This window comes from Callorhinus ursinus, unplaced genomic scaffold (genome assembly GCF_003265705.2).
Source record: "Callorhinus ursinus isolate GAN/ISIS: 27379988/994484 unplaced genomic scaffold, GSC_fseal_2.0 scaffold123, whole genome shotgun sequence".
NCBI classification, from domain to species: domain Eukaryota; kingdom Metazoa; phylum Chordata; class Mammalia; order Carnivora; family Otariidae; genus Callorhinus; species Callorhinus ursinus.
The window spans coordinates 559,834-573,835 of NW_027397185.1; the positions used below are offsets into that span (position 1 = coordinate 559,834).

Below are 14,002 nucleotides of genomic sequence, written 5' to 3' on the forward strand. Positions count from 1 at the left end.
ACAAATTTTAGGATTATTTGTTCCATCTCTGTGAAAAATGCTGACATTATCTTGATAAGGATTGCATTGAGTGTGTACATTGTTCTGGGTGGCATATACATTTTAATAATATTTATTCTTCCAATCCATGAGCATGGAATGTTTTTCCATCTCTTGTCTTCCTCAGTTACTTCCATAAGTGTTGTGTAGTTTTTTGAGTACAGATACTTTAACTCTTGGTTAGTTTTATTCCTACATATCTTATCGTTTTTGGTGCAACTGTGAATGGAATTGATTCCTTAATTTCTTTTTCTTCAGTCACATTGTTAGTGTATAGAAAAGCAACTGATTTCTGTGCATTGACTTTACATCCTGCCACATTGCTGAATTGCTGTATGAGTTCTAGTAATTTGAGGGTGGAGTCTTTTGGGTTTTCCACATAAAGTATCAAGTCATCTGTGAAAAGAGTTTGACTTCTTCTTTGCCAATTTGAATACCTTTTATTTCTTTTTGTTGTCTGATTGCTGTTGCTAGGACTTCTAGTACTATGTTGAACAATAGTGGTGAGAGTGGACATCCTTGACGTGTTCCTGATCTTAGGGGAAAAGCTCTATTTTTCCCATTGAGAATCATATTCACTGTGGGCTTTTCATAGATGGCTTTTATGGAATTGAGGTATGTTCCCTCTATCCCTACACTTTGAAGAGTTGTTATCAAGAAGGGATGCTGTATTTTGTCACATGCTTTTTTTCTGTATCTACTAAGAGGATCATATGGTTCTTTTCTTTTATTTATGTCACCTATCTTGCCGATTGATTTGCAAATGTTGAACCATCCTTGAATCCCAGGAATAAATCCCACTGGTTGTGGTGGATGATCCTTTTAATGTACTGTTGGATCTTATTTGCTAGTATCTTGGTGAGTATTTTGACATCCATGTTCATCAGGGATATTGTTCTGTAATTCTCCTTTTTTATGGGGCCTACCTGTCCCCAGGGTGTCTGAGGCAGATGTGAGCTCCAGCTTCAGTCTTAATTCTTCATAAGCCAAGCAACAAACAGTTCTTCTCAGTCTCCAGTGGTAAAACACGACACCAAGGACCCTGCTTGATCACCTCTGATGACAGGTGCTGTGTCTCCAAGCCTGGTATCAATAGGTGGAGAATTTCCTTTATAGCCTGAGCCTGTGGACAGTATGGGCTGCATGGTTCCCCAGCATTGACATGCTTGTTTTGTCCAAACCTAAGGTCCTGAAACACTTGTGGCTCTGAGCAGTGTGTTAAAGATAGGGGGACATAAACGTGATCGATGGGGAGGGGTGCCGAGGATTTCCAGTGGAACAGGAAAAAGTAAAAAACATGACAAAAATGACACAATTTGAGTGAATAATCTTAGAGTGCAAAGCTCTCTAAGGGGCAGTGGAAGGGGAAGGACAGAGAGGTGGAGGAGAAGGAGAGAGGAGCAGGGCAATGAGGGAGAGGAGAGAAAGGAGGAGGGAGAAGAGGAAGAGGAGGGGGAGCAAGATCCCAAGGGATAGTTGTCCTCCCTATATTCACTCGTGCCTTCCCAGGGCCACAGAGGATTGTGAATAAGAACTACTACCAGCTACTAGACGACCAAAACCCTTTGTTGCCTTGATGCAGTGGTTTTTCTGTCCTGACAACTCACCTTTCTTTCATGGCCCAGAACATAGCAGCTGCCCAGTTCCCCTGTCCTGCTGAATTCCTCAAACCCTAAGGAACACAGCCCCCCAAGCCCCTCCTTCCCCCTGGAGGACCCTGTCTCCTGGGGAGCCACTAGTGTTTCCTTCCTCATGGCCCTCCTCCCTTGCTCACCTGACCACAGATGCACAAGAACAGAGGACCAGGTGGAAATCCGAAGCTACACTCACGTGGCACCTTACCTAATGTTGACAAGAAGGAGCCTTCCCACCCAAGGATGGGAGGTCAGGGAAACTAAGGACGGGGTGGATCCTGCAAGGGACTGGACCAGACATTGCAGACAGGAAACCTGTAAAGCCCCAGTTGGCAGAGAGTAAGCCAAGGTGCCTGTGATGTGGGAGGGGGGTGGTGCACCACTTTAAATGCTTGGAGGATCTAGAGACACTGTGCACATAGCCCAGAGCAGGAAGCTAGAGGCTCACCAGGGATCTGGGCACAGAGGAGATGCCCCTTAGCTCTCCCAGGACCTTGGCCATCTGTAGGACAGAGCCTACAGGGACCCTGGCCCTGCGGCTCGCAGGGACTTCTGAGAGCTCAGCTGGCTTGATCGATGCCCGGCGCAGGTGCATGGGACAGCACAGGTGCCCTGGGTCCCCATAAACCTCCCTGGTTTGCACTATGCCCTGAAGCACGCACGGGGAGCGGCTGGTGGACCACACATGCATCCCTGCAGGGGGCGCCCAACAGCCCACAGAATGCAACTTGGAGACTGGTTCTTCCTTTGCTTTTCCTGTTGGCACTTAATTCCATCCCCAAGGAGACAGAGGCAGCGCTCTTTCTCTAGCGGTTTTTCTGTTTTCATTTTTGCCCCTCAGGTTTCTTGTTTTTCTTCTCTGCACTTTTTCTTTAATTCTTAGTTTTATATCTACTTTTCTTTTTTTCACTGTTGTCCATTCTTAGTTTCCTCTATTGACTTTTTTACCCCTTGCTCTTCTTTTTTTCCATTTGTTTTTCTTTTTTCCCAGTTAGGGTGAAATTAACATAGCATAAAATCAACCACATGAATGTGAAAGACTCAGTGACAACACATTCATGACCCTGTGTGCCACCACCTCTATCTCCTGCCAAATAAAACCCCAAACCATTACAACGTTACCTTCCATTTTCCCCCATTCCCACTGCCTGACTACCACAGATCTGCTATCTGTCTCTCTGGATTTACCTCTTCTGCACATTTCATGGCAATGGTATCCCACAGTATGTGGTCTTCTGTGTCTGCCTTTCCACGCTGTCCTCCCTTTGCACCTCAGGGAGCCTGTCGCCAGTCAAGGCTCAACACTGCCCCTCATGGGTTTGGACAATGTCTTCCAATGCTCTTCCTACTCTGATAAAAGACTCCAGGCCATGCATGAGCTCAAGCCCAGGAAGGACCCCTGTCCAGGTGAGACCACGTTCAGGATTCATTCTCCTGGGCAAGCATCCACCTGCTTCCATCACAGTTGAGAATCCTGCATGCTCCCTCTAGCTGTTACATTCCCCAGTCCTCCAACCTGATTCACAAGTACATTGGGTTTGGGTTTTAGCTGAGTTCATTATCTGCTTCAAGCAATGCACAGGCATAATTCAGCATGTTTATATAGAAGAGGGGAACCACTCCCTCACCAAATAGTTTCCTTTGTCAAGGGGAATGCAGATGAGGGTTTGGGTTGGCAGCATCGGCCCCTGTGTGAGCACTGACTTTGGGAGGGAAGGCACAAACATTCATTCCATAATATTCTGACAAATTAAGTTAAACACCTCACCACCAAGAAGACCATGAAGCTTTCCCTATACCTCTGTTCCCACCAAAAGTCTCCCAGAAAATGTCTAGACTTTTGAGTCAATGGGAGGGAAGAACAGTCAGGGTTTAGTCAAGTGTCTAACTCAGGCAAGGGGTACACAAGGTGAGTATTCTGAATCTGACCCATGTCAGGCCCCCAGTGAGGACAGACTGCCATGGCCACAGAGATGAAGGGGAAGGTTGCCTGAGTTCCTGCACAGGAGTCTCCAGGGAAAAGCCAGAAGTTGGCCAACTTCAACCTGATCATGAGAAACTTTCCCAGAAAATAGCCCAGCTTGTCAAGGACTGGAGGTGTTTTGATAATGGAGCAACTTTATCTGAATCCCCCAACTTCTGCTGTTGGCCTGGATCCTAGCACTCGAGAGCCATATCTCCTCCTCAGGGCTCCTGGCACTGGTCCTGACAACCATCCTTCCATGGACTGACTTGCTTGGTCCCCTCTCTCCCCTTATCTCCTGCTACCAGGGTCTTGCTCCTCAACACTAAGTGTGTTCAGTTCCATTGACCACACCCTGGAGGAAGCCCTTGACCTATATATTTTTTTATTCTAAATGCAACTGCCAATAGGCACAGCTGGTTATTTTTTACAAACAGTAATAGGAGGACTCTACAGAAACTGGGAAACTCAGCTGCTCCTCTATCGAAACAACGAATGAAGACTTGTTTTATGCCCCCTCTGGAACTAACAGAGAACTAAATCGAGTCCCTCAAGGCCACCAGAAGCTTCCTGGGAAACCTACAGCTGGACTTGGCCAGGTGAGTGTTTTCTATTTTAAGAGCACTCATGTACATCTTTACTTTCTACACCCTGTCCCTATTCTTGAGTGACAGGGAGACCCCAGGGGCTTTCGCCAAAGGAAGGCCAGCATTGAACAGGAAGAGAGTATCTTCCAGCATACCTTCTCGTGCTTTATATAAATACCAAACCTGCAAAGCTGTGCTTGGTGAAACCACCCAGAAGAGCAGATGGGTCTCAGAACAAGTGTCCTTGAAACTGAGTACACCAGAACTAGTAAAGCTTAGGTGCATCTTGGCCTCCCACCATCACAGCCAAGGAGCCCTGGGGCTCCCTCCCCTTCTCAACTGGAAAATGTTCCTTGGGAGCAACAGGGTCAAGAGGGCTTCAAGGGAGTGGACAGACAGAGGTCTGACCTTGGATTCACTAAAACAGAGGTGCGTTTTCTCCCCAGCGTGATTGTGTTCATGATAGAACAGAGCCAGAGATCAGGCAATACTCTTACACCAGTAAGTGATGAGATGGAGCCCATGCATGGAGGAGGTGTCTGAGTGTCTGAGTCATTCTGTGGACAGATGAGGGTAAGAGAAACAATATCCAAGAGCAGATGGACACAAGAGCAGGTGGAGGCTGCTGTCTCTGTCTGTAGGATGAACAACTTGTGTGGGAGTGAGAGGGAACAAGATAGTTAAAAGTGACCTTTCTCTCCCCTGACCATGTTTCCTTGACTCCTGTTAGGATTCTGGTGGTGCCTGATCTCCCACCAAGGCAGACAGACAGAGAACAAGAGAGACAGACAGACGACAGAGGCAGAGACAGAAATTAACTCAACCTCCAATGTGTAGGGCTCAGGTTTCTCTGTCCCCAGCAGGCATGGCAAACACACATGGTCAAGTCATCTTTCCACCCAGCTGCTCCATCATCTTCATCTTCCTGCAGCTCCTGTCCTGCGGCATCCCTGCAAATGGTAGGAGAGCTCCCCTGCCTCATGCTACGAGAATGCCCTGTGTATGGAGAGGAATGCCAGAGGGGGCTGGGCTGGCACCTTCCCTCATCAGCCATCAACCAAGGATCCAAGCAGTCCTTCCCCGGGAACCCTGGGTCTGGGTGGGAGGGCCCTTGGTCTCCTCACAACCAGCCTAACCAGTACTTTCTGATCTACTCTCCTAAGGGAAAGCTGATTTCTCTGTCTTTGGGCCTGGCGAGCCTGTTCTGGCTGTGCTAGGGGGAAATGTGGGGCTACCATGTCATCTGTCCCTCAATATCAGTGCCAAGGACATGGAGCTGCAGTGGTACAGGGATCAGCCATCCCAAGTCGTGCACCTGCACAAGAATGGGATGGACGTGAAGGAAGAACAGATGAGGGAGTACCAGGGAAGGACCACCTTCCTGAGCGCTGGGCTGGACCAGGGACAGGCCACAGTGAGGATAAACAGTGTCACAGTTTTTGATAATGGAACCTTCCACTGCAACTTCAAAGACGGCATCATGTCGGCGGAGGCCAGGCTGTGGCTGATGGTGGCAGGTAAAGGCAAGCTGCTGGGGCTCCGGTTCTCCCCCAGAACTTCCCCCCAAAGCGGACACTCAGTGCAGATCATCCCATTCTGGGCCAAGCCTGAGCACATTCCACAAATGCACTAAACATATTTTCCACAGGGCCAGTGAAGCCCAGTTCAGGACACCTGACGTCGTTTTCTAAATTTGCTTCTCTCCCTTTCCTGAACTGATCCAGAAAGAGGGGAGCAGAGGTAGAGAGGGACAGAGACACAGGGAGGAAAAGACACTAATTTTGCAGTATAGGAAGTGTTTTTGATCTTTCCGGGGCTTTTCTGTTTTGTCCTGTGCTTTCTGGGAACAAGGGTCATATATGGCATATAAACATTACACAGAGTAGGTAATCTGTGAAAAACCCCTAATTCCTGCAGGAATGTTTAGGATTTGTACTTTTCTGATGGAAGCACTGGTGGTTGTGGAGACTGGAACGGCTGTCTCTTCCCACAGGGCTTGGCTCGAAGCCTAGACTCCGAGTACAAGTTATCCAGGGTGAAGGTGTCTGGGCACAATGCACCTCGCAGGGCTGGTATCCAGAGCCCCAGGTGGAGTGGAGAGACTTTAGAGACCAGCTCCTACCTTCTGCGACCTACTTCTCAGCCTCACCAACAACAGGCCTCTTCTCAGTGGTGTCCAATGTGACCATCCAGGATGAGGTTGTGGGGAACTTCTCCTGCTCCATCTACAGCCCCCTCCTCCAGAGGAAGAAAATGGCCAACCATCACTTGCCCCGTGAGTGTTTTGTTCTGTTCAGGCCAAAAAGGTCTGAGCACCCGACAATAAGTACCTAATATCCAATACTTCTCACAGTGACAGAACATTTTTCTTGTGATGAGAACTTTTATGATCTTTCCAAGTATACAACACAGCACTATTAACTATAGTTACCATGCTGTTCATCACCTCCCCAGAACTTACTGATTTCATAACTGGAAGTTGGTACCTTTTGCCCCTTTTCATACATTACACCCACCCCCTTCTCTCTCCTCTGGAAACCACCAATCTGTTCTCTGCATCTATGTGCTGGGCTTTCTCGTTTTCTTGGAGTTTGGGTTTTTATCTTGTTTTGTTTCATTTTAGATTTCACGTATACATGGGATCATACAGTATTTTCCCATCTGACTTTCTTCACTTAGCAACATGCCCGCAATTTATCCATCCATGTTGTTGCAAATGGCCTGATTTCCATCTTGTTTATAGCTGAGTATTATCCCATTGCATAAATATGTTTTTCCTCCTTTATCATTTCATTCTCAATAGACACTTGAGCTGTTTCCATATCTTGGTTATTGTAAATAAGAGTGCAATGAACATAGGGGACATGTAACTTTTTAGAGCTAATATTCTTATTTCTTACCTTTTGTATAAATACCCAGAAGTGGGATTGGTGGATCGTGTGGTAGTTCTACTTTTAATCATCTGAGGAACATACATCCAGGTCCCCACAGTGGTTGCACCAATAGCTCCTTTCTTATTAGTACTAAACAACATTCCATTGACTAGATGGACCACTGCCTATTTATGCCTTCACCTTCTTATGGACACCTTGGGGGCTTCCAAGTTACACTCTGCATATAATTTTCATTTTTAAACAACCTCAAGCTTATGGAAAATTTGCAAGAATGGCATGCAGAATGCTGTGGAAACCTACCCAGTGTTTAACATTCTGCCATTTACCTACCATTTTTCCTATGCATCTGTCCAGATCTGTCTGTACAAACACAGACGTATGTCTTCCTAGTCATTTCAGGTTAGTTCCAAGCATCATGTCCCCCGACCCACAAACCATGTCATGTGTGTGTCCTAAGAACACAGGTGCTCTTTTTCCCTGATATTCTTACCTCCCTGTGCTCTCTTTTAGCTCTGTTTTCCAGAAGTTCCCCGTCAATGGCATGGAGGACGGTGCTACCTTTGATCCTCACTGTGGCAGGGCTTGCCACAGCTGGAGCCACCTGTCTCTTCCAGAAATGTCAGAAGGACAGGAATATGGTTCAGCTGGAAGAAGAGACACTGTATAGAGCAGAGGATCAGCACTTCCAAGGTAAGCAGGTCTCAGGAGGACAGACATGTCCCTTCCAACCGGGGCACAGGTCGGGAGCCCTGCATGAAGTCTCCTATGAGCACGCTCAAGCAGGGGAGGAAATGGGAGAGAGCTGCCCAGGACACGTCTCAGGGACTACCCACTTACATATGCCCAGTGAAATCTTCTATCTCTGAGAGGTGTTCAGCTGCTCTTCACAGGTGACTTTGGGAAGGCTGGAAAGTCTCCATCACAGAGACAAACAGATCTGAGCTTGAACCCAGGAGTGTCTATCAGCTGGGGGTGATGAGAACATCCTGAAACTGCTCAAGTGAGAAATGCAGCAGGGTTGCCAGGGTCTCACTCTAGGTGCAGGGACTATAAGCAATACACACTGTTGCACTTGCCCATCCACTCCCTTCCCTGCCCCCGGTGTCCTTGCCCATAGCCATCAGGCCCCAGTCTGGGAGCAGAGCACAGATGTCTCCATGACAGAAGTGGTAAGACTGGGCTGTCAGGATATGCCCCACAATGATTTCCCTATACAGGAAAAGACTCAGATTATTGTTTTCTTGGGCACTGAAGAATCTATATTTGTTCATGCTTTCCAAGGTCACAGCTAGAATTCATTCAGTCCTGTTTTGACTTAGCTTTCCCGAACTTGAGCTTTGGCCCCATTGGATCAGCACAATCCCACATTTTCCCATCTTTCTCTCTCATTGCAGGCTGGACAAAGGACAAGGTCATCCATGGTGAGGGCCATGCTGGGGGCTGAAAGCCTCTGCCCCCCGATTGTGTGTTTATGTGTGCATGTATGTGTGTGTTGTGTGTGCTCGTTGTACATTTATGCGTGTGTGTGTTTGTGTGCGCACATATGCATGCACAAGCGCTGGTGTGTGTGTGTGTGTGTGTGTGTGTGCATTCCTTTCTATTCCAGAGTGCAGAACTGTTGTGCTAAATACTGGTGAGTGGCAGTTACATGGCTCTAAACATCAAGTTTTAGCTGCCCTGGGAGAACTTAGCTCCTGTTTGCTACGTGGGGAAGAGACAGACTTGCAGAGCCTAGGTAGCAAGAAAGCCAGCTCTCTTGGGGCACGGCCACTGTGGAAGGGACTCTGTCACCAGGGAGAGTGGAGAACCAGTGACTATCTACCCCAGGACACCATCTACGTGGGAAGTGTGGAGTGGGAAGGGGAGAGTCTGGCTGTGGACAGAGGACTAGGAGAGGCATAACTGCAGACCATGAACCAGGCACCTAGAGGTATCAGGGAAGCTGGGGACACCTGTCTGAGCACAGCCTCTTGGTGAGGGTCCAGGAGGGGACAGAGAGAAGCCGATCATCTATTCATTCATTCACTTATTAATTCATGTAAAATATTGACCAGTCACCTCCTCTTCCAGCAGCCAGCCATCTATTAGTGAATGAAACGGCTTCCTCCTGTCCTCAAGAGGCATAGATTCTGTGTGGGTATCAAGCCATCAGCCAGTGATTTTTCTTTAACCAAAACTGGAATAAATCAGGGTAAATATTGTAGGACTGAACTGGAATACAATAATGAGGTTGGACAGAAGAGCACTGACATAGGGTGTCCAGGGCCCTGGGAATGGTGGGATGGCAACATCTAAATGAAGGTCCGGGTGACAGTGAGACCACAGCCCTGCAGGAAGGAGGGGTGGGCCCACCACCACGGCAGGGAGAAGGCCACCTGTGGCGTGCGAGAGCTGGGCATGTGGAAGAGAACCCAATGGGGTGAGAAGGTGTATGGATGCCCAGACCAGCAGAGTCTGGAAGGCCGAGGTAGGGGTCTGGATGTCATGTGAAATATGGTGCAGAATGAGTGAGGAGGTTTAAGCAGGGGAGAGGTGCTGATGGAGGAGAGGAAATAGCCCTGAGATGGGTCCTGGGGCCATAAGTAGCAGGGTCAGCAGGGGCAAGGCAGAACAAGGAACCCAAGGTGACTCTCAGAGCCAATGTCCCTGGGCCCATGGTGGCTCCATCTAAGAGAAACCCTGAAGCAAAATAAGACAGATTTAGGTCAAAGAAGTGAAAATCATCTTGGACCTCTTAAGAGTGAGATGTTTTCAGACATCTCCATCTGGGGACATCAGATAAATCTTTAGATACACAAGTCTGGAGCTCCCAGGAAGAAATGTGGAGTTGAGATAGGAATTTGGGATCCATGGCATATATCTGGCCTTGAAAACCAGAAAAGTGAGCCAGGAAGTGCTCCATTTATCTGCACTCCTAAAATTACTCTTCAAAAATTTTTCTTTGAAAAAGAAATAAGCTTAAAAAACAAAAAGGAAAGGTACAGAAGACATATCCAAGATCTAGGCTTGGAGAACCTGGTATTTGGAGGTCTCTTTGAGCAGGAGTCTGGGGAGAGTTGTGGGAGGGCCAGGGGATGCTTATCCACTGAAATCCATGGATACAGTGTGGTGAGGGAACAGCTGGTGGCATTCCATGCAGCTGAGAAGTACAGTGAGATAAGATAGGGAACATGACCCAGAAAAACTGGCTAGTGTGGTGTGCAAAGAGAGGTGTGCCCCATGGAGACAGCTGGAAGAAAAACTTCAAAATTATTGTCTGTGCAGCTGAGCTAAAAACTGGTGAGTGGGGAATCATGCAGAGTGTTTTATTTGGGTTTGTTTTGGTTTTACTTTAGGGTCCTTATTTTAAGGTAGCAGAGCATGTCTGTTGCCTAAAAGGAATGATCTCGTGTTTTATTGTTCATGCTATTTTTCAGCTTCTTTGTAAGTCTGGGACTGTTTTTGTATTGTAAATAATTTTTATTTCATCATGAGGGAATTTGGAATAACAGGAGCCAGGCTCATTGTTCAGCTAGGGAGTCCATGTTCGACCATATCATGGAGATGGAACATGGGTGGGCTCCATCTCCACAGCCCAGACTCTACAGGGGAAGGGTTTTGATGGAGCAGAAGGTGGAGAATTCAGAAAGCAGCAATGAGAGTTCTGGGGGGAAACAAATAGTCTTTGCTGGAAAGCAAAAGGGAACAGAGTTCTATCCAGAAGGAGGTAGAGACCAGGGAGAAAGCTGGGGTTCAAATAAGAGGAGAGCATGGGTCCTGTCCAACTGACAGGAATGGAAGGTTAGGAAACATGAGTATCTGGGGCATCTGGATGCAGACCCAAGCAAACAACAACATACTTGGCTTTAGAATGGGCCAGCGTGGACACTGGCTAGGAAGTTTCTATTGTTGAGAAGGTGCCTGCAGGGGCAGCTTGGTGCCCAGCTGGTCCCCACACACCCTCCCTGCCTCTGGTATGGAGCCCGAGTGTAGACAGACCTTCCCCCAGGTCATACGCTGGGGTTCTGAGGGCTCTGAGAAGGATGGCAGGGCAGGAGAGAAGGACTCTGTTTTGGAAGGTGTTCATCTCAGCTTTGGGGCTCTTAAGATGCCTCCTGGGCTTTCCCACACGTGACTCTTCAGTCGTTGACCCCAGAGCTGTCCAGCAGCACCTGTGGCACCTTCTCCTATCCCCCTGCATCCTCCCATGTCTTCCTATGTCTCTCTGTTTCTGTCTCTCCATCTTGCTCATTTTGTCTCTCTCTGTGTCTCTATCTTTCTTTGTGTGTCTCTGTCTCCCCATCTCTCTTTGTCTGTCTGTATGTCTATCTCTCTATTTCTCCCTATCTATTTATCTCTGTTTCTGTATTTGTCTCTTTCTCTGTCTCTCTCTTTTTCTCTCTCTATGTCTCTGTCTCTCTGTCTCTGTATCTCTCTCTATCTCTCTCCCGGTGTCTATCTGGTTTATTCTGTCTCTCCTTGCTCTCCTTGTCTCTCTGTCTCTCCCTATCTCTCTGTGTCTCTATCTCTATCTCTCCCCTATGTCTCTCTCCCTGCCTTTCTCTACCTCTGTCTCTGTCTCTCTCTGTCTTTCCCTATATCTCAGAACACTGTCTCTGTCTCTAGCTCTCCCCTATGCCTTTCTGGCTCTTCCCCATCTCTCCCTGCTTCTGTCTCTGTCTCTCTCTCTGACTCTCCCTGTCTACCTGTCTCTCTGTTTCTCTCTCTCTCTCACACACACACACACACGTGCTGAGAGACTGAGAACTGGGGGGCAAGCAGACCCCACAGTGTGCCAGCCATGTCCCTTCATTGGCAGAAATCCACCTGGAGCTGCTTCAGCTGCACTGGGATGGCTTGTTTGCATGGGGTCCTGGACAGAACACGGGGAGGGGGGAATGCAGGGACTCCCAGGGAGGCTGTGGTTTCACCTCGCCCAGAGGCCCCGGGGTCCCCTTCATGCAAGAGTGCAGGTTGGGGACACAAACCCCCAAGCCTAACCCTCTCCTCTTCCTACAGTGAGCCCATCCCTGGACCCTGATACCGCAAGCCCCAAACTCGCCCTGTCTGAGGATGGGAAGAGTGTGAGGCGGCTGTTCTTTGACCAGGAACTGCCAGATGTCCCCAGCAGATTTGACCAGGATCCCTGTGTACTGGCCCGGGAGAAGTTCTCTGCTGGGCGGTATTACTGGGAGGTCCAGGTGGGGCACAGGAAGGCCTGGAATGTTGGCGTGTGTCTGGAGAGCTTGGATCGGAAGGGAAGGATCCCCAAGGCCCCCCAGCATGGACTCTGGACCCTGGAGCTCTACAAGAAGACGTTCTGGGCCCTCGCCTTCCCAAGGGTTCGCCTGTACCCTTCAGGGCCCCTGCATCAGGTGGGCATTCTCCTGGACTGTGATGCTGGCACAGTCTCCTTCTACAACATGGGCAATGGATCTCTCATCTACACATTCTTTGGACTCTCCTCAGAGCCCCTGAGGCCATTCTTCTGCCTCTGGACACACGACACCATCCCCCTGATCATCTCAGATTTTGAGGCCCCAGAGGCCTTGGGGCCTCCTCAGAACCAGGGAGAGAAGAGGGTGGGGACCCTCCTCCAACAAGACCCATGATCTCTCTGCTCTGGCCTGTCATAGCTTTGGGGGAGACATATCCATTCTACATGGCAACTAGACCCATACAAGGATGCACCTTTCTGAATTATCCTGTCTTATCTTCATTTTCCTTCCCTGTGGAATACTGACAATATAGTATGGGCTGAATCATGTACCCTCAAATTCACATGTTGAAGCCCAACCCCCAGGACCTCAAGATGGGGCTGTATTTGGAGATGGGGTCTTTACAGAAGTGGTTAAGGTAAAAGCTGGTCACTAGGGTAGGCCATGATCCAGCATGACTGGAGTCCTTATCAAAAGGGGATCAGAGGTGCTTGAGTGGCTCAGCCAGCTAAGCATCTGCCTTCAGCTCAGATCATGATCCCAGGGTCCTGGGACAGAGTCCCGCATCGGGCTCCCTGCTTGGTGGGGAGCCTGCTTCTCCCTAAGCCCCTCCCTCTGCTTTCTCTCTCTTTCTGTCAAATAAATAAATAAAAATCTAAAAAAAAAAAGAAGATGGGATCAGAAGCACAGACACACAGGCTGCTGACCACATGAGGACATGGGCAGGAGACCCTATGTACATGCTGGGGGAGAGGCCTCGGAGGAACCAGCCCCACCCATGGCTGGATCTGGGACTTCCAGTCCCCAGGACAGGGACACAATAAATGTGTGCTGTTTAAACCTCCCAGCCCGTGGTATTTGTGACACAGCCCAAGCTGACTGGGACACCATATCATTACACACATTTCTGAAATGTACTTGGGGGCAGTTGTAAAGCATTGAGCCCTGTGCCAGACATGAAGCAGTTGCTCAGTAAACGCCAGTCTTCCTCATCTCCTCCTCCCCTCCTTCTCCCTCCCTCCTCCCTCTCACAACAGCCTGGACATCTGGTCTACCTTGGCACCCCCCACCCCCATCTCTCTCTCTCCCTCACCATGGCAGGTGAGTGCAGAGCTACATGGAGACCAATCCAAAGATTCCAGGGCTTCCCCAGGCCAGTCATGGAAGCAAATGAAAATGAAAACACAAGAGTACAAAGCCTCTGGGATGAGTGACCTAGGGAAAATCCTGAGAGCTGCTCAAAACAAGAGGTCCTTAACCTACAAGGGCTGAAACATTAGACTGGCAGCAGACCTAATCACAGAAACCTGATAGGCCAGAAATGGCTGGTATGATATATTCAGGGTAATAAATGAAAAAAACATGCAGCAAATATACTTTATCCAGCAAGGCTGTCATTCAGAATGGAAGGAGAGATAAAGAGTTTCCAGGACAAACAGAAACTAAAAGAATTTGTGATCACTAAACC

The 14,002-nt window shown here is 48.5% G+C and overlaps 1 protein-coding gene across 1 annotated transcript; it reads left to right on the forward strand.

Moving 5' to 3' along the window:
• The first annotated feature begins 4,056 nt into the window (after nt 1-4,056).
• Nucleotides 4,057-13,303, forward strand: BTNL10 (Butyrophilin-like protein 10). Its single transcript, XM_025860103.2, has 7 exons — nt 4,057-4,235; nt 5,087-5,182; nt 5,387-5,740; nt 6,217-6,498; nt 7,628-7,807; nt 8,512-8,538; nt 12,116-13,303. Exons 2-7 carry the CDS (start codon nt 5,089-5,091, stop codon nt 12,706-12,708), a joined length of 1,530 nt encoding a protein of 509 aa, XP_025715888.1. The 5' UTR covers nt 4,057-4,235; nt 5,087-5,088; the 3' UTR covers nt 12,709-13,303.
• Nucleotides 13,304-14,002: the final 699 nt, after the last annotated feature.